The sequence below is a fragment of the Guyanagaster necrorhizus genome, assembly GCF_019112545.1.
Source record: "Guyanagaster necrorhizus MCA 3950 unplaced genomic scaffold BT62scaffold_62, whole genome shotgun sequence".
Classification (NCBI taxonomy): Eukaryota; Fungi; Basidiomycota; class Agaricomycetes; order Agaricales; family Physalacriaceae; genus Guyanagaster; species Guyanagaster necrorhizus.
The window spans coordinates 49,889-69,880 of NW_025064941.1; the positions used below are offsets into that span (position 1 = coordinate 49,889).

The 19,992-nt window shown below is 46.9% G+C and overlaps 4 protein-coding genes across 4 annotated transcripts; 2 read left to right on the plus strand and 2 right to left on the minus strand.

The window, feature by feature from the left end:
- Positions 1 to 6,608: 6,608 nt before the first annotated feature.
- BT62DRAFT_983332 (DRMBL-domain-containing protein) lies at positions 6,609 to 8,251 on the plus strand (the record flags this gene model as incomplete). Its single annotated transcript, XM_043189766.1, has 6 exons — positions 6,609 to 6,796; positions 6,849 to 7,260; positions 7,316 to 7,479; positions 7,538 to 7,572; positions 7,632 to 7,860; positions 7,915 to 8,251. The coding sequence occupies 6 exons, from the start codon at positions 6,609 to 6,611 to the stop codon at positions 8,249 to 8,251; spliced, it is 1,365 nt and encodes a 454-aa protein (XP_043033256.1).
- On the minus strand, positions 8,024 to 9,524 carry BT62DRAFT_957685 (ribosomal protein S4e). Its single transcript, XM_043188423.1, has 5 exons — positions 9,477 to 9,524; positions 9,245 to 9,322; positions 9,005 to 9,185; positions 8,552 to 8,951; positions 8,024 to 8,504 (listed from the first exon to the last, which is right to left on the minus strand). The coding sequence occupies exons 1-5, from the start codon at positions 9,477 to 9,479 to the stop codon at positions 8,381 to 8,383; spliced, it is 786 nt and encodes a 261-aa protein (XP_043033257.1). The 5' UTR covers positions 9,480 to 9,524; the 3' UTR covers positions 8,024 to 8,380.
- Positions 9,525 to 9,671: 147 nt separating this feature from the next.
- On the plus strand, positions 9,672 to 18,894 carry BT62DRAFT_998118 (uncharacterized protein). Its single transcript, XM_043190704.1, has 29 exons — positions 9,672 to 10,169; positions 10,223 to 10,327; positions 10,380 to 10,420; positions 10,477 to 10,753; positions 10,813 to 10,928; positions 10,982 to 11,000; positions 11,053 to 11,099; positions 11,156 to 11,193; positions 11,243 to 11,336; positions 11,392 to 11,497; positions 11,545 to 11,887; positions 11,930 to 11,954; positions 12,138 to 12,442; positions 12,495 to 12,701; positions 12,750 to 13,575; positions 13,629 to 14,292; positions 14,340 to 14,752; positions 14,809 to 15,403; positions 15,453 to 15,620; positions 15,682 to 16,245; positions 16,298 to 16,618; positions 16,665 to 16,908; positions 16,957 to 17,442; positions 17,497 to 17,641; positions 17,693 to 17,773; positions 17,827 to 17,916; positions 17,971 to 18,184; positions 18,235 to 18,384; positions 18,434 to 18,894. Exons 1-29 carry the CDS (start codon positions 9,965 to 9,967, stop codon positions 18,628 to 18,630), a joined length of 7,086 nt encoding a protein of 2,361 aa, XP_043033258.1. The 5' UTR covers positions 9,672 to 9,964; the 3' UTR covers positions 18,631 to 18,894.
- On the minus strand, positions 18,573 to 19,985 carry BT62DRAFT_976560 (t-SNARE; the record flags this gene model as incomplete). Its single annotated transcript, XM_043189237.1, has 6 exons — positions 18,573 to 18,935; positions 18,993 to 19,147; positions 19,198 to 19,388; positions 19,440 to 19,588; positions 19,643 to 19,727; positions 19,780 to 19,985. The coding sequence occupies 6 exons, from the start codon at positions 19,983 to 19,985 to the stop codon at positions 18,924 to 18,926; spliced, it is 798 nt and encodes a 265-aa protein (XP_043033259.1). The 3' UTR covers positions 18,573 to 18,923.
- Between the last annotated feature and the right edge of the window lie 7 nt (positions 19,986 to 19,992).

Genomic DNA, 19,992 nt, shown 5'->3' on the forward strand with positions numbered 1-19,992 from the left:
AGGTATAATTGATAGAACTCCCAGTGCACCCACTGTCAATCAGAGCCATGATGGTGTGGATGCTTCAAGAAGTAAGTGTCTCAATTCAGACCTTAGTTATCAGGTCTTGACCTGGGTCTTTGGCTCATCAGATGAACTTTTTTAGTCTGTGTAGTTCATCAAGCCATTCTAATGCTTGGCATCATTTGGCTTTTTACATTCCAGTGATCATATCATCAATTATTTCTTCAGCTTGGATCTTATGTACCCAGTTCTTGAGTACTGCCTTTGCTGCTTCTTCATTCTTTGTGTCTTTGATAGCCTGCCAGGTCTATTCAGTTTTGAATGGCTTTAGCCAATTATTAGGGTTCTATACCTCTGTTCAGCCTGTTGGCAATTGAGTGCCTTTTAAAGTATTAGTTCAGTGAACTATTGGTAAAGACTCACCTTTTTTAGGACTCTCTATCCTTCTTTGGCTATACATTGGTGGTTGAGTGTCTCGCTTCAGTTTCTTAGGTGATTCTATAATATGAGTGATACTATCAGATATATTTGAATGCATGCATAATTTAGACATAGGTGGTATATCTACAGAAATATTGTCAGTCTGATCTATGGCTGAGGGTGACAGTCCACTTGTTATTAGTTGGACCGAGTCAGTAGAATTGCTCACTGCTCAGCCTCATCTTTTACCTCTTTGGGCTTTTCTTTGGATCTGAGGTCTTGGTCTTCCTTTATTAACTCTGCAATCTGTGCCCTGATGTCCTCCCAGGTGTGTTTATTCTTCTTCTGGAGACAGTTTCATGCCATGTGACTCTTCTGGCCACAATTGAAACACTTTCCCCCCTTCTTGAGATGATTCATGTCTATTGGCTGACCCATTCTGGTAAATATCATGCCCATACCAGTTCACTTCTCACTGAAAGAAGTTAGAGTTGAGCCTCTGGGCTTGGTGGATGTGGTCATAGTAGGAGCAGAAGGCCTTAGGCCTTGCTTCTGGTTCCTGTGAGTCTCTCAGGATAAAGTCATTGCTTCTGCTTTTTGTTGCTGTCATTTCTTGTATATGGTGATGATCTGGGCCTTCCATTCATCATATCTGATGGGAATTCCTTGTCCAATATCGGAAATAGTGATGAGGTAATGAAATGGTAGTCTTATTTTCATATACTTAACTATTCTTCTGGAATCGGCAACATCATCCTAGACTCCAGCAAGTTTACTGAGTTATTCTAATTCATCAAAGTACTTGGTGGCAGGCTTGCCGGCCATCTTGAAGTCCTTCATTTTTTGTTTATGGACTTCTTGTATGGCTGAGTCTGTGAATTTGTCAATAATCATTTGTTTGAATACTGGCCATGAGAGATATCGATGATATTCCCTTGTGGTGGACCAGAACATCAGGAAAATCAGGATCCACCAGGTCTTTGCTTTGTTGGCCATGTGAATTGCTGTGAAGGTCACCTTGTACATATCGGCTAGAAAGTATAATATAAACACTTGGAAATATTGGTCACAATCAACTAGAAAGCGATCAATATCATTGAAGGCCCCTCAAAAGAGTCAGAGTTCAGATACAAAGATGGGTCTGATGTTAAGAATCTGGGCCCCCATATTAAGGGCAGGCATCAGGTTTGGCTATCCTCCAGCAGGCGGTCCTGACTATCTGCTTGAGGGCCCTGAGAAAGAGTGAAGAAAGCCATCATCAGTGATGGGACTTTCTGATGGGAGAACTATTTTCCATACAATTCACCCATTCCTAATGGTCCAGCCCTGGACAATTGCCATAGAGTCATCCTCCATAGGGTTTGGTTCAGCAGATGCTAGTTCTTTGCTACCTTTGGCTTCATCTGATGATGGCTGCTCAGCAAATGGTTGCTAAACAGAAAATCTCTATGGGTTTGGGTGATAACTACTTGGCTTGGGTTGGTATTGGGAAAGCTGAGATGCCATACTGCAGATGGCTGATGTGGCAAATGAATATCATATTGTCACTGATCGGATTGACAGTGTAGTGTATGCCAATTTGGGTGATATTACACTTGGCATCTATGGCTTGGGCAGCATTCTGTTGCCATACCTCAGCTTGTATGGCGGTAATAGTCCCATCTGATAATGTAAATATCTTTGATTAAAATTAAAAATAGTCTGCTCAGTGGCTGCATATTGTAAAATTTCCTCTTGCTCAACAGAGTCGGTAAGAGTATACCTTTGTCCCAGAGATGATCTTAACCAAAGATCATCTCTCCATAGTTCAGCTACCTACTCTTGGTACAGCTGAATGAACTCCTCTTCTCATGCCTCTCGCTCCTTCTGTCATAACTCCTCTTCTGTCAATAGTTTGAACTTTTTCTGCCAGCTAGAGAAGAAACCCCCATCCTCTCTGTTGGGGTCCTTCTTCTTGGCCTTGTCATCCACATCAATAGCTTCCTCATCCTCAGAGAGGAAACTGTCAAGCAGATCAAAAACTACCAGATCAGCTAGACTGGGACTGTGTACTTAGTCCAGCATTGTCAGGTCCAGGTTGAGGAGTAGGCTGCTGCTCAGGCTGCTCTGGTGGCTCCTTAATGCTCATTGCTGCTCCCAATGCCATTGCTCTGTGATACTGACAGAAGTTTCTATAAAACTTCAGGTTGAGGAAAAGGGCTGCGAAGTTCCCATTGAGAAACTTCCTGAGATCTCTGATGAGGTTGATACTCTCATCATCTCCTCTGATGGTACCTCTCTCTGCTGGGATTCCATCTCTTCGGATTGGGATATTCTCTGTCTCTGCAATGGTATCGGTCCTGTAAGATAATGGATGGTTGTCATTGAGATGGGGCTGAGCCTCTTCTTTATTGGGATCTGTCCAGAGGTTGAGCTCAGTAGTAGGAGTAGCAGGTTCCCAGAAAGGCAAGTCAGGGGTGGTGGTCCTGATGAGTATAGTGGTTCAGCTACCTCCCTTGCCTCTTCTATGCTTCTCTGCTGCTCATGCCCAGAGGTACCATCCAAAGAGGGTATTCTCTCTTGTAATCTCATTGTTGATATGTGCCTGATCCTGCCAGTACTTAGAAAGGTTTCAGACACATCAAATTTGGTTCTCTCTTGAGGAGACCAGGATGGCAGGGCTGGTTGACTGTGTTCTCACTGAAATCATTCGCATGCCTTCTGTTTGGCCAGTATTACTGCTAACTGTGTAGCACTCCAACTGGTCAGCCTCAATGGCAGCTGTTCACCATCAGTAGTGCTCATTGCTGTCATCATTTCAGTAGGGGTCATTGTCAGTTTTCACCCTATGACTGATGTTTCTGCTATGTGTTAAATTGGTACATTGGAACCCTTAACTTCTGGAATTTTCAGTCTCTCAAGCCATCCATGAGGCATCCAAGGAGTCTCTAGCACAGTGCCCAATATCAGTGCTAGGGACAGGAGTTATGGTCCTTGTTGCTGAGACACTGTGCTGAGAGAATAGGATGGGGGTGTTGGATCTGGATCATCGAAACCCTGTAGCCCAAGGGTTTCCAGAGTCTTGGATGACTGCTGTTGGGGGTCATGGTGGGTATATGTGCTGCTGATGCTGCTCCTCTTCTTCTCTAGAATGTTCTTCAGTCGAGCTCTCAGAGATGTTTTTGGAGCTGGATCCTTTTGTGGGTCAGAAGGACTGTCAGGCAGAGGCAGAGATGTTGTAGAGGGAGAGGTCTGGTGTGACATTGCAGAGGATGATTCAGATGTGTTGGAATTCATGATAGTGCCTGATTGTCCAAGCTATGATCAATTGGTGTTTATGGCACAGCTGTATGATCACCAATAGACCAATCAAGATTCCTATGATAGAAGCCAAGAGTTCAAAGAACTCATGAGTGAAATTCAGATCAGAAGAATTAAGAGCAGGTGGCATCCAGTTCCTCAACACAATTGGGCTTGAGGAAGAGAAGCTAGAAGCTTCAAGCTAATTGTTAAGCCTAAACTCTACATGACTATCAACATATGATAAACAGTTCAGAACCTCGCACTTCAGATTAGACTGACTGAGTTCACTGATGTGTCAATAGAGGTGTGTGGTCAAGACATTTGCAAGTTGCTCAAAATAGGATGATAGAGAATAAACTTTAGCTTGAAGCTAGAGTATTACAGCAAGAGCTATGCTACTTAAATACTGTTCTGTTATCTAGCTATTAATAAATGTTCACAAAAGATATTGTCTGTCATAGAGCTGTTACCCTTGCTATTGCCAGGCTCTCCACAAAAGCTGTTATCCTGCTGTTGTGCTGTTGTGGCTGCACCACTATTTGAGGACAAAAGGAGCATTGTCTGCTCTTCACAGCATACAGCAGCATGATAGCACAATGACTGACTGGGTTGCTGAGCTAAGTGTTCCCACAGTCCTAAGTGCTGGCTTAAGTGCTCTGACTAAGCAAAGATAGGGGTCATTTCCATAAAAAAGAAAAGAGAAAAAAGGAAAAAAGGAAAAATCATAACAATATGAGTATTTATCTGCAGGTATTTTAGGAACTTGGAATTGAGAGAGTGTGTTGGGATAGCAATCCTGAGTGAGTACAAAAACATACTTGAAGATACAATGCCAGTCAGCAGCAGCTGACTTAGATTGTGATCCAGACTTATTTAGTATCTTGTAGAAAGATCTCAAAGCAATACAAAATGTATTTAAGTAGAATGTCTCTCTCTCAAGAGGCTAATTCTAATCTTCTGTACAATACTCTGCTCTCTACTTACAACAGGATCAAACATGTGATTTCATTATTTCAATTCAACAAGATAGTCCTTCAACATTATCTCTGCTGTCTGGAGCTGTTGAATGGAGGCAATTTGGGTGGGAGGTGTGTTCATTTTTGACTGTGATGAAGGAGCCAACTAATTGACTGCCTCCAATGTTTTATTAACATCATTCTCTGCATTCATAACAGCCATAAGAGCAGGATGCCAGTCTTATCTCAAAGCTGTTCTGATACCAGGATGCAACAGCACACTCCACATCAGATTGGGTGATAATGTGAGACTTTTTGGATGATAGTGCATTAGGGTTCTCATTTGCATGCTGTTTGATTTTTGTATGAGATGCCAGTTTCCATGAAAGGGTTGGTTGGATAAAGAGCAGTGCACCTTCCTTTTGGTTTGTGAAATGTGCCACAATGTCAGCATATCAATGGGAAGGATGGTCATCAACATGTTTAAATACTATGAGCCAGTCTTCTGTTGTGAGGTGTGGGTGAGAGATCTGCTCTGGAGGCTGAGCTGATGATGTGTACATTGAGACTTTCTCCTTCTGTTTTGTGTGCTCATATGGATTTCCAGGTTTAGCATGTGGTTTTTGTGTTGGCTCAGGAGGCATGTTTATAGAGATATAGGCTGTGCTGCTTTACAATAATTTTTTTTGTGTTTGTCATAGTCTATACAAACAAATTATGTTCTTCATTGTTCTAATATATGCACAATGTCATATTGGCTTACAACAATTTTGGATCTAACAATGCATATTCCTAACTAGAACCATATGCATTATGCAATATACATTTCTAGCCCATTTTCCTGCTCCTCAACTGCATTCCAGTCCAATCTGTATGCAAAGTCAGAATTATGCATTTTGACATCATGCATTGTGAGATAGTTGACTGTACACACTTATGCCAAAACACCCAGGGAATTCAGAAGGAAGAATGGAGGGACTGGAACAAGAGGGAAAGAGGATCCTGAGGCCCTGTACCTCCACTGCATCTTAGTAGTTAGCTTACTTGTTGCGGTTAATCAAATGCTGAGGACAAAAAAAAAAAAAAAAAACAAACTGTACACACTTGGAAGTAAATGCACAGCCACCTACCCAAGGACGACGACAACTTTCAACAATGTCCAAAAAATCCAAGACTTCTTCCAAGGTGTCATCTACTCTTCACGATTATTTTTCACGACATCGCTCATCGAAAGAAACTACAAGCGCCGCAACACCTAAGAGACCCGCACCGGGAACGAAGCCGAAACGCAAACTTGTACTGTCGTCTTCTGAAGATATTATCGTGATATCTGATGACGAGGATGAGAGTACCCCACGGCAGTCCAGTTTCAAGAAACGAAGGCGCACATTGAGCAATAGCTCTGGAGAGATCGAAATCGTTGCAGAGCACCTGGCTGGGTGCGACGAGAAGATCAAGGCCGGGGCTGACGTTCCGTTATCGTTTGGAAAGCCAACTGACCTGCTCCTCTCTTCGAGCCCTCCAGTAATTGTGGAACATGAAGTCGGGCTTGCAGAAGGGGACCTCGTGTTCGGACAGCCTACGACACTCCTGCTGTCCTCTGGGGCGGGTCCCTCTTCTGCGGGTCTTGACGTTGACACAGGCGACGCTCTGTACGTTGATGAGTGGGGAACTGGGGATGACGAACGAGAGCTTCCGGACGGCGACGAAGTAGAGATCTTGGAGGACGTTACGAAGCAGAATGTGGCACCAGTCAATTCCGACGACACGTCCGTCCGTCATGCGAGCGAAAACTTTGTGTTTACTGCAAGTCGTTGGCCCCATCATCATCGTTGTTGCTAAGCTAAAATTCGGCGGTAGGACATCCAAAGTCACGTTCAGACATGCCTGAACGCGAAACCTACGCGTCCACCTCAAACCAATGGGAGCAACGCGTTTACGGTATTAATGTCTTCACACAAAGAGAACGAAGCATGGAAGGAAGCTTCAATCATGGAAGATCGCACCTTTCGACCTACTAACAGTAACAGCGGTCGGAGGAAAGTACCCTTTTACAAGGTTTTGCAGGGCATGCCTATCGCAGTGGATGCATTCAAGTATGGTGCTATCCCAGGGGTCACTGCCTACTTTTTGACGTTTGTACCATTGCCTGTCGTGTCTATTGCCCAAAATTCATTGACGTTGTAGGCACGCTCACTCTGACCATTATACCAACTTGTCGTCCTCTTGGACAAATGGACCCATCTACTGCTCCGAAGGAACCGCAAATCTTATAATGCATATGCTAAAGGTGCCCAGGAACTGGGTGCATGCTCTTCCGATGGATAAACCTACAGTTATCCCCAATACAGGCGGTGTACAGGTTACCCTCATTGAAGCGAACCATTGCCCCGGATCTTCCCTTTTCTTCTTTGAAGGCAGTCAGACTGTCAATGCAGGAGACAGCTCATTCAAGTCAGCTTTTGTGGGCAGTCCAAGGGTGTTTCGTTACCTGCATTGCGGTGACTTTCGTGCGTCGCCAAGACATGTCCTGCATCCTGCGGTGAAAGGGAAGCGGATAGATCACGTCTATCTGGATACAACATACTTGGATCCTAAGGTGGATGCCTGTAATTTAGTTGAGTATGAAAGCGTGGCGTTGATGATTATCTCAGTACACCTTTCCTCCTCAGCCACTAGTTATCTCGGCGTGTGCTGAGCTGGCAAAGCGCATAGCCGGCGGATCTGTTGTGGGTACCAAAATGAATGGCTGGTTAAGTGCTGTTACTCGCGAAGCAAAAGAGAAGCAGAAACTGGACCGAACCCTGATGGTTGTTGGGTAAGTTCGTCAAAAGTTCAAACCAAGTGCTCCATCGCTTATCCTTCTCAATTTTCAGGACATACTCCATTGGGAAGGAACGTATTGTCAAAGGTGCTACCTCCCATCTTGTACTGTTCTTATGCACTGCACTCAAACCTTTCTCCGTTTAGCCATGGCCCAAGCACTACGAACCAAGGTGTACTGCGATGCACGCAAAACAGCTATACTTCGTTGTCAGTGCGATCCAGAACTCCATTTATTGCTGACTTCAAATCCCCTGGATGCTCTCGTCCATCTCGTCCCTCTTGGTGTCATAACGTCGGATCGATTGAAAGAGTATGTTGAGCGATATAAGGGATATTTCAGCCGGGCCGTAGGGTTTAGGCCTACCGGATGGACGTCGGTCTTTTAGTTTGCATTTCCCATACCTACATTCTGACACCCTGCTTGCAGGTACACGCCACCTGCCGGGATGGACTTGACTCCGTCGGTCTCTACCATCATAACCCGCTCACAGAAGAACACATTCGCTCACACCGACATGCTTCCAGCACGCAGTTCTACCAGTACATTACAGCTATATATGGTCCCATACTCAGAGCATTCCAGCTTCTCTGAGTTGACATGTTTTGCCATGTCATTTCAATGGACCAAAATGATAGCCACTGTTAATATAGGCAGTGAGAATTCGCGGCAGAAAATGACAAAATGGGTGCAGAAGTGGGAAGCAGAAAGGAAGAAGAAAGGTAAAGATTACGTGGTGGAATATCGGCAGCCCGATTACTGGTAAAATATCGTATATTGGTTTTGCCTGTCTTACAAAGTCGCAACATCTGGGATACTGACCATGGGTTGCATGACATAAATTGGATGCGAAAGTAGGAGGTCATATAGACACAACATAGCACATGGGGAACATTTACTCAGCAGCCCGTTTTCGCCTGACGTCACGCTCCTCAGATATAGTGAGCTTGACACCCTTACCCTTAGGCAGTGATATCCAGGGCTTGGTGCTCTCACCGATGACGAAAATGTTAGACACCCTAGATATCGGATTAGCGGCTGGATAGATAATAAGTAAAATGCATACCGGGTAGCGAATGTTCGGTCCAAGGAATCTTTGACGTGGACAATATCAAATCCTCCAACGTGCTTCTCTCTGTGCACGATAACACCAACGCGACCCATGTTACGACCACCCGTCACCATAACAATGTTGCCGGTGTCAAACTTGACAAAGTCAACGATTTTGTTCTGCTCAAGGTCGAACTTGATGGTGTCGTTGACCTTGATGTGGGGATCGGGATACCTGATAGTTCGGCCGTCGTGGGTGACGACATGAGGGATACCACGGGCACCGAAAGCAACCTTGCGAACCTTGAGGAGCTTGTAGCTGGCCTCCTCGGGGGTGATGCGATGAATCGTGAAACGGCCCTTGACGTCGTAGAGCAGACGGAAGTACTCGCCAGACTTCTCAATGGAAATGACATCTAGAGCACAGTGAATACACGATGGCATTTCCCAAATACATGTTTAGACTCACCCTGGAATCCAGCAGGGTAGGTGGCATCGGTACGCACTTTTCCGTCAATTTTGATGAGACGCTGCATGACGATAGCAGTAACTTCACGACCGGTCAGAGCATACTTTAGACGGTTGCGGAGGAAGACGGTAAGAGGAAGGGATTCGCGAAGCCTGTGGGGACCAGGCGAAGGACGGGGAGCCTATAACAGAAAAACTACTGAATGATCTCGTTCCAACTCGGAAATATGGCACGACATACATAAGTCCCACTGAGCTTGTCCAACATCCATGATGAGGGTGCTGAAAGACGCTTCAAATGCTTTTTTGGTCCCCGGGCCTGCAGGAAAGAAACAGGAAAGAAAGGTCAGTTTCGAATACGCGATCCAAAGTCATCCAAACGAGAAACAGTGCATCCAGCGATTGCGGCCAGAAATTTTGCACGGAATTACACTGAACAGCATTCTAGTGAAGCAGAGAAAAAGCATACGGACCATAGTTACTTCAGAATGTTTTGAAGGGTCTTGAGGAGGAGGAACGAGTCACCGTCAACCAAAGTTTGTTGGGGTCCGTGGGAGGACGTGACAAGGGTCACACAGAGTCACATAAGGCAAGGTTGCCGGTACACATATGCAAATACACGCTTTTCCTTTCTGCCTGTATATCGTCCGATCAGTCGCCGCTGTTGACTGTCCTTCTCTCTATTCCTTCCTCTACTTTGCGTCCGAATACATCAGCGCCCAAGATGTATACCATCCATCTTTCACGAAAACCGTGGTCATCCGGCAGATTCTGATATATATTCGCCTCTTCGGTATCGTTCGTACTCACGCACATTTCCAATGATAGGTGCCATTTGCTGATTCAGACAAGTACGTCAGGGGCACGGGAACGGTTCCCCGGCGTCAAATCCTATCGATTATCATCCGATTTGAATCATATATAACTAGTCGAGAATTGCGTATCTGGCTATCTACCCACCATGCCTGCACAATTCAGACCAACATCTATTCTTCATCGAACGCCCTGGAGGCCTCCTGTTGCTTCCAGTGCCAAGGGAATTCAGATACAGCTCGAGGATGGAAGCATTCTGATAGATGCCGTTGGCGGTGCTGCCGTTGCGTGCATTGGTAGCAGCCATCCGGTGGTCCAACAGGCCATTAAGGATCAACTGGACAAAGTTTCCTGTAGGTCATGCATCTGCATTGAAATCCCAGTTCCTGACATTCATGCGATAAAGATGTGTACAATATGCAACTATCTAATGAGCCGGCAGAGGAACTTGCAAAGTATCTGATCTCCACTGGAAACGGCGCGTTTGATCTATGTGGCTTCGTGTCTGGAGGTTGGCATACCTTATCGGTGACACTGGTACCCATTTTAAAGTTGATTCATAGGCTCTGAGGCTATGGAGGGTGTGATCAAGCTTGCGAGGCAGGTTAGTTGAACTCATTAGACTTTAATAGATATGTATGGTTAACCTCATTTATGTAGTACTTTTATGAAACAGGTCAACTCAAACGCACAAATTTCATCGCGCGACAGTTGTCCTTCCACGGAAACACTGTTGCGACGCTCTCGCTCGCTCACCACCCAGCGCGTCGTGCTCCATATGAAGGTATTCTTGATCATGGGAACTTCCATCACGTTTCACCAGCGTATGCCAAACGATTCCAATTACCGGACGAAACCGAGGAACAATACGTGGAAAGACTGCGAAAGGAACTGGAGGACAAGTTCATAGAACTCGGTCCTGACACCGTTGTTGGATGTGTGTACCTTTATCAATCTCCGAGAACATACCTGACACTCACGCATAAACTTGGTTAGTCGTTGCAGAAACTGTTGTTGGTGCAACAACTGGAGTCGTCGCTGCGCCCAAGGGATACTTTAAAGCAATGAAGGCTGTTTGTGAAAAATACGGTGCGTTGTTCATCCTTGATGAGGTTTGTCTTGGATATGAGTGCTGTTTTTTCACTCTAACTCTTATGAATCCCAGGTTATGAGTGGAATGGGAAGTAAGTGCCTATCTTTTGTCAGTGAGATTATCAATGAATATTGAATTTGTAGGAATGGGTTGTTACCACGCATGGGAATTATATGGCGATGGCGTCGCAGTGAGTGACCATCTGCATCACCTGGTCTCGGATGATTGATCTTTCTGTTTGCGCAGCCTGATATCCAAGCTGTAGCTAAAGGTCTTGGAGGAGGGTGGGTAACAGTTCTTTTATTATGGTATACCGCTCATGTGCCTATACAGGTATGCGTCGATAGGCGCTGTTCTGATGTCCAAAAAGATCGCGGATGGCATTCGCGATGGCTCAGGATTCTGGAAGCATGGGCACACGTACCAGGTTTGCAGTCTATATGAACAAAGGTGGTATTAATGACCTTTCATTTTGCATTTAGGCTCATCCGCTGGCTTGTGCAGCATCTCTCGCGGTACAGAAGGTGATCGAGTCGGAAGGCCTTATCGAAAACTGTCGGAAGCAAGGCGTTTATCTCGGTCAGAAGGGTTATTCCTTCATCCGATGGCCTGTGATATTGATACTGGCCTTTCAGAGTCTCGACTGAAGGAACGTCTGCAAGGACCCAACGCCTTCGCAGCTCCGTTCATCTTCGATATTCGGGGAGGGGGAGGATTCTGGGGCATTGAGCTGGACTTCTTGTGCCCTGAAGCGGCATCGTACAATATCAAGGGCAAACCAGTCGGTATACTTATTCAGGAGCGCGCTTTCAAGAAAGGACTTATCGTCATGGGGATGACGGGAGGCGCTGTTTGGGAAGGCATCGACGGGAACCATATTATGCTTTCGCCTGCTTACAATGTTACCGCTGAGGAGATCGATCAGATTGTGGATATTCTTGGGGATAGTATAGACGAGATATTGCAGGAACACAAAGCGTAATTCCGTAGATAGAATGATAACAAGTGAAGAAATGAAAGAAATGGAGGCGATTGGGTATCACCGGTACGCCACCTTACGTAAGGCGGTGTGGTCAAGGGTGTTTGGGCCTTGCTTGGACGCAGACGTTCTTGGATTCGGACCACAACTTGGAGCACGGCTCTGGGCATCCTCCCTTTATTTGCACGTACGACGACTGGATCGATGGCTGGCTGCACCTAAATGGACTTGTCATCATCCCATCAACAGGAAGCCACCGCCAGCTCTAGTTCATCTATTCACCTCCCACTCGACTTCGATTCATTACCCGCTACTGAACCCCGCTCACTGCGTTCGAGTGCACGGACCAAGGCCGCAAAGAATAAGTCCAAGGACAACGGAAAGGCAAAGGAACGCGATACAGGCTCTGCAGAATCATCGTCTGCCCTACCAGCGACGGAGTCTACCTCTACAAGGACCACCCGAGCCACCACCAAAGCCAAACGAACGAAAGAATCCACAGAAAATTCCAAGCTGAAAGACACATCTGACGAGTCCTTACGCCAATCCAGACGGTATGCTTCGTACACCCATACGGTCGGTCTATTGTTGCTAATGACACCCTAGAACTCGTCGAGGCGCAGCTTCTACACCGGCAGCCTTAACCATCAACGAACCACTCAAGGATCCCAAGGGCAAGAAACGCGCAGCGTTAGACACTAATTCCGACGACGACGCTTCCGGCCCTTCTTCCAAACGTGCAAGAACTACCGCATATTCCCTTCGTTCCCAGTCTATCTCCAAACAACCAGCTAACATGCCCAGAAAGACCCGGTTTGTCATCATCCTTTATGCGCACGCTGGTGACTAATGGTTTCCTAGCTCATCAGCCGCTGTGAAAGGAAAGATGGCCATGAGATCTAAAGCAATGGCTGTTGCCAGCTCCTCTCGCCTCGAAGACGATGATGTTGATATGGGTGATTCTGACTACAAACGAGAAGAGTCTGATCATGACGAACGAATGGAAGACCCCGTCGATGACGGGAAAGACCACGAAAGCGCAGGATCAGAAGATGACCATGATCCAGGACCGGGAGATGGACATGATGATGAAGGAGATGATGACGATGAGGGCGATAATGATGTCTTAATGCCTTCAGGACCAGGAGGCACTATACCAGGGGGATTGGACGAGACGACTGCCATGGCTATCTTCGGAGACTATCGTCAGTTTGGCTCTTACATGCTTTCGCTCTCCTCTCGTCTCAAGACAATGCTGAATAACATCAAGAGCACTGCGGACCCTACCACTCGCCTGGTGACTCTACAGGAGCTCAGCGAACTGTTAAGCATTAGTACTGAGGACACTCTGGCTGGCTCATTCCAGGTAGAGCAGTTTGTCCGGGAACTTGTCAAAATTCTAGGTGGGCGTGGTGCAGACAACGATGAAGACGAAGACGCAGATGAGGAACATCATGAGCGGGATGAAGACGCTGCATTAGCTGCTGCGTTAGCCATGAGCGCAGGCGGTATGTTTCAGGGAGACAGCAACCTGGAAGCTCAGGTGCTTGCATGCCGATGCTTGGCCAATCTAATGGAGGCACTACCTGGTGTGGCCCATACTGTTGTGTACCACGGTGCCATTCCCGTTCTCTGCAGTAAACTCATTGAGATTTCATATATCGACCTTGCCGAACAGACTTTGAGCGTGCGTAATCTCTCCCATTTCCACGTTTCCTTTAACTGATCTGTTTCATCTAGACTATGGAAAAAATTTCAGAAGAATTCCCAAGCTCCATCGTTCGCGAAGGTGGTCTTGCGGCTCTACTTAACTATCTTGACTTTTTTTCCATCGCGGTACAAAGAACCGCTCTTCAAGCTGCATCAAATTGCTGCCGCAACATCTCACCGGACCATTTCACTATGATACTAGGTGTCTGGCCTATCATCAGAAATTGCTTGGCATACTCTGATCAACGGCTGGTTGAATTCGCTTGCCTGTGTGTCATTCGGGTCGTGGATTCGTACCATCGATCGTCGACCGAGAACCTGGAATCTTTGGTTGATACAGCGCTGATCCGGGCGGTTAACCAGCTTCTCATGCCTGGAGGTGGTTCTTCCATGATTGCGGCAAACACGTTCACGCTTCTGCTTCGTGCGCTCGCTACAGCTGCCAGATGTAGCCCGAAGATTACCATCGCACTGCTTGAAGCGGATATCGTTGATACTTTGTATCAGATCCTCACCGGAGTTCTTCCACCCACCACTGAAAATGGATACGAACAGGGCAATTCTTCCGGAGGGCAGGGCCTTGGAGGCGGGCTTGCCGATATGACTGTCATGGAGAACCTTGCACATAGGCCAAAGGATCAAGTTGAAGAAGCCCTTAGTTTGATATCTGAGCTGATGCCGCCTTTGCCGAAAGGTGAGCTTCTGTTCTGTTCTTCAGACCTTTTATTGACGATTCTCTAGACGGAGTATTTGACCACAAGGCATATACGGAAAAATCCCTCACAAAGATGCAGAAAGCCAAGGCCAAGGCTGACCGAGTAGCAGCTCGACAAGCATCACAGGCGACGTTGGCAGCAGCTCTAATGGTTTTCCCCGCTGCTGAAGAGGCAGGACCTACAGAGGCATCCATAGCTGCACAGGTCCCTCATGAAACACATAGATCCGGGGAAACTAGTCCTAGCGCGCCTCCAGACCGCGCAGAACTGCTTCGATCAAAGTCTGAGGTCGTTGGACGATTCATGAATCTGACCGTCCCAATTCTAATTGATGTGTATGCTGCGAGCGTTATTACACCCATCCGCGTGAAGACACTCACAGGCTTGCTCAAAGCTATCAGCTTCCTCGATGCTGAAGGTCTCAAGCGAGTGTTAACGGTTGGTGGATTTGTTGTAATTTACCTGCCTCTTCACTGACTTGCACATTTGTTTAGTTTGTACCCGTCGCCAGCTTCGCTTCGTCGATTTTGTCCTCGAAGGATCATCCCACTTTAGTCATTGGTGCACTGCAGCTTGTGGACTTGTTGCTCTCCAAAGTCCCTTCCCTGTACATGCCTACTTTCAAACGAGAAGGCGTGTACCATGAAATTGAAGGTCTTGCCACAAGAACCGTCATATCTTCAAAAATCAAAGACAAAGGGGATAAAGACAAGGAATCTTCCGAGACTTCGACACCTCCGGATATGAGTAGTGCAGCTACAACACCGGCTCCAACAATTCCGGGCTTTAAGAAGTTGACCTCTTTGTCTATGGATCCTGACGATGCAATCACGCTGCGAGCCCGTGTCATAAAATTCAAGCACTTGTCAGGTGACGACCAGGGCGACTCTGACGTTGGATTCGACACCCTTCGACGTCTTGTTGAACGTATATCTTCCCGAACGTCGTCGGAAAAGGAACTGACAGAAGCGCTTTGGGAATTGGCGGATCTTTTCTCTTCGCCTCATACTTCTGTCTCCAGCTTCGAGCTACTGCAGAGTGGAGTCGTCGATACATTGTTAAGCTTCGCAACAGAAACCGAAGGGTTAGGTATGTAGCTTCTTGTAAGCTTGACATCTTTTGTTCACACCTTTCATAGTGAGCCTTGCCAGAAGGAAGGAACTTCTGCTTGATGCACTCGTCAATCGTAGAGCAAAGCACCTCAGCAGTTCTCAGACGCCGTTCACCATTTTCGTCAAAAAACTGCAGGAAAGTCTCACCAGAATGGAGTCCTTTGATGTTGTTACCGTGGCCCAAAGCTCTGATGGTATGGCACGTTATGGGTGCTCGTGTTCCTTATTAATCTTCTGGTTTATCTTTTGACTCAGACTCAAAACGAAGTTCTCCTTCTCTTTTGGCTCGACAGCTTCGCCTAAGGTTAGTAGCCGGCGATGAATCCGGTGTACCGCGCAACCTTCATAACATCGTGGTATCGATCCATGCCATTGCCACATTTCAAGCTCTCCATGATTATCTCCGGCCGCGCGTAGCTGGACTTCTAGGAAGCGGAAGTCGTCTATCTGGCATGCTTGCGGCTTTGGCGGCATCAGGCTTCACTAGTGGGCCGTCATCCCGGAATGAAGAAGCAGCCCCGACGTCTGCCACAGGCGATGCCGGTTCATCTACTCCTGCAGCCAAACTCTCGATCACTCGCCGTCGAAGTCAGCGTCTTAGTGCAAAAAATTCTGCGACGGCTGAATCTTCAGATACACATGCCGCCGGTCCGATACCTAACGAAAATGCTCCAGAGACTGCTCCCAGTGACACTGTTGTCGATTCCGAAATCCATGCCGACTTTAGTGATGATGAAGTTGACGCCGAAGTCTTTGACGATGACGTCGACCCAGACACTTCCATATCAGACAAAACAGTGACACTCTCGGTAGCTGAAGGTATTCACTACATCTTTCTGGGGTGTGGCTTCTCTGACTTCAACTTCCATAGATGGTACGAAGGTGGAAGCGCAGACCCCTGATGGCACGCGAGTCGCAACACCGAGTCTTTCAAGTAAAGGCAACGCGCCTTCTCGGTCCTCTTCGTTAAGCAAGGTTTCTTATGCAGCTGCTTTGAAAACTAAACCTCAGGATTGGCATCTGGAATTTTCGATGGATGATCATATCCTCCCATTGGACTTGACTATCTATGGTGCTATGCATCAACATGAGATGAGGAAGAATGCCGGGCCCATCCCGTCAAGCCTGATTTGGCAGGGTGTTTACACCGTCAAGTTCAAGAAGGTCCAAGGACCTTTACCGTCATCTGACAGTAAGCGCAGCCGTCTCTTTTTTGCATGCGCTGACTCGTTTCGTAGCAAATGGAGCCGAAAATGGAGTTAAGGGTCGGTCTTCTGTACTGTCGCTGACATCTCTTCCGGAAGATGCCCCGCATGCTAAGATTCTGCGTCTCCTACGTGTACTCCATCAACTGAACACTACCGAGGCCGAGAGAGCTGTCTTTAATGGCGATAAGAGGAATTTACCCGAAGTCGCTTTTGTGAATAACAAGCTTACTGCCAAGCTCACTCGGCAATTAGAAGAGCCCATGATTGTCGCAAGGTAAAAGAGTTACTGTATCATCCTTATGTTGCTTGAACTTTCTTTTAGCTCTTGTCTACCTGATTGGGCGCTTGATCTGCCTCAGCACTTCCCCTTCCTCTTTCCTTTTGCCACGCGATACAACTTCTTGCAATCAACCTCGTTCGGTTATGCCCGACTTATACTCAAATGGCAGAGCCAACAAGGCCGTGCGCAGGATAACTCGCGGCGAGACGATGGTATTGGTTTCTTGGGTCGTTTGCAGAGACAAAAGGTCCGGATATCTCGCAAGCACATCTTGGAGTCAGCAGTGAAGGTCTTCGAACTATATGGATCATCGTCTTCCGTTTTAGAAGTCGAGTACTTTGAGGAGGTAGGTACAGGTCTTGGACCGACACTGGAGTTCTACTCTCTAGTTTCAAAAGAGTTTGCAAGGAAAGATCTCAAGTTATGGCGGGACAATGATCTACCTGGCTCCGGCATATATGTCAATCATCCGGTGGGACTGTATCCGGCTCCAATAAGTCCGGAGGATATAGCCAGCGATGGCGGACAGTATGTTCTGCACTATTTCAATGACGCCCAGACGCTTATCTTTTGAATGTCCAGAAAACGCACGCATGTCCTCAGAGTCATTGGCCAATTCGTTGCGAAGGCAATGCTCGACTCTCGTATTATCGATCTGTCGTTCAACAAGGTCTTCCTCAAGCTCGTTTTGGGCGAGGAAGTTCCTGTGACAGTGGCGACTTTGCAGGTAAAGCTTATTCGTCTCATTCTACATTCCAGGCTTATCGTGCTGCACTAGCTTGTGGATGCCGATCTCGGGAAATCGTTAATCGAGGTACTCAACATTGTCAGTACGCAGAACCAAATCCGCGCCGATAAGGTTTGCCCGAATCAATTGATATATTATATAACATCAGTCTAACCTGTCTCTAGTTATCAAGAAAGATTGCCATGGTTGAGTCCATTGATATTGAGGATCTTGCGCTCGATTTCACGATACCTGGTTATGATATCGAATTGCGGGTGAGTAACGATCGTTGCCGTTTTGACAATCAAGCTTCAACTGAAATTCTCTAGCCGGGGGGACGGGACATTGCCGTTACCGCTGAGAACGTCAATGAGTACGTTGAAGCAGTACTTGATGCTATTATCGGCAAAGGTACTGCACTGCAAGCGAAGGCTTTTCGCGAAGGATTCTCCAAAGTTTTCCCTATATCAGACCTTCAGGCTTTCTCAGCCGATGAGCTGGTCATGCTCTTTGGCAATTCTGACGAGGATTGGAGCATCGAGAGTACGTTATCATATGTCTGTGTGTTATCCCAGTGCTCATTCTTCGACTAGCTCTTAGCGAAGCTTTGAAAGCTGACCACGGTTTCAATCCCGAAAGTCGAGCCATTCATGATCTTGTCGAAATACTGGCGGATTACGACGCTCCCACTCGTCGTGATTGCTTGCAGTTCATCACTGGAAGTCCCAAGCTCCCTATCGGAGGTATGTGCATCCTTTGCTTGGAGTGAAGGATACCTAACAACACACTCAGGTTTCCGTGGCTTGAACCCACCTTTAACAGTGGTCAGGAAACCCCACGAAGCACCCCTTACGGCAGACGACTACCTGCCCAGTGTCATGACATGCGTGAACTATCTGAAATTGCCAGATTACAGTTCGAAAGAGGTCATGCGGGAAAAGCTGCGGGTTGCCACTAAAGAGGGTGTAGGAAGTTTCCATCTGTCGTAAATAATTGTGCAGAGATTGAAGAGAAGTCCTTGAGTCATACGAACTGTATGTAATATTTTGGTTTTCTTTTTTTCATGTTCTAGACGTCAGGTTACATACAGTACAACATCTTTATCACTACCCGGGATGTGAGATCTTGTAAACTTCAAGACGGTATGTCCGCGCAGGTAAATACCGACAGCAGTGTTCTGATTCAGGGTAAATGTGAGCTAAATCATTGGCTGGGTTGTGTTTGTCAACGCAAGGAAACATTGCATAGCATATAAAAATAAATAGAAAAATCACACTGGCAACTAGGACAGGACCTGAAGAAAGGATGATAAATTAAAGACAGATGTTGGAAAGTGGTGGAAGTCACTTACGGCTAACAGCACGATAGCAGTTACAATGGTCAGAACAATCATAAGGCAAGCGGCCCTCTTCCCGGCTTTGCGCTGATAATGTGCAGCTGTTGTGAGCTCCTCGGACGCCCGCGATGTGTCCACAGCTACTGCTGATATGTTGGCCTCAATGTTATCTGGGTGACATAAATCAGTACCAAAAGATGATTATCCCATACGAACACACCAAGCATTTCCCCTTGCTCCCCAACTATCGTCCCCAAATCCCGGTATATTTCTGCTAGCTCGTGAATGCCCGACTCAATCTCCCTAATATCATTCTCGCGTTCTTGGATGAGGGATTCCTGATATGCGAGTTCGTGCGGCGAGAGACGGGACTGAAGGAGGAGAGATTGGTGTTGGACAGGGTCGCCGGGTCTACAGAAAGAATTAGGTATCTACCGTCGGGCTGGTGGCAACGACACGCACTGATGGTCATGGTCGTCCTCCACAGCCATACGGACCCCCTCCACGACTGTTCGTTGTCGCTCCGCACTGGCTCTTTGCGCATGTTGGAATGAAGACAGAGACAGTTGAAAGTCGTGAGATGTCTTCTGCAGGGAGGCATGTTGGTGTGGCTGGATACGAGTACCATGAGAGCTCAACAAATGATAGTATATTCTGTATCTCACAAGACCTCCTTGAAGGACCGCCAGTTTCTTCAGGTCCTCTGAACCGCGTTTGACCATTGACTGTGAGCTCTCTGTCAAGTCATGCCTGGAAACGCAGTCAAAGCATTACTGCCACCGCCAGAGAATAGACTACGCACAGCCGTTTACGAAGCACATTCGAGTCTCTTGGTGTTCCCAGCTGCTCTACGAGCTTGCGAATGCCCTGGATATTGGCATTGATCTTGAAAACCTGGAGAGAGAGGGACGACTGGAGGGACATAAAGGCGGCATCTTCACTGGAGATTGGACCACTTGACGACGACGAGTTGGCTGAATAGCCTGCCTCGATGTCTTGGAAGCTCATCGTCGTC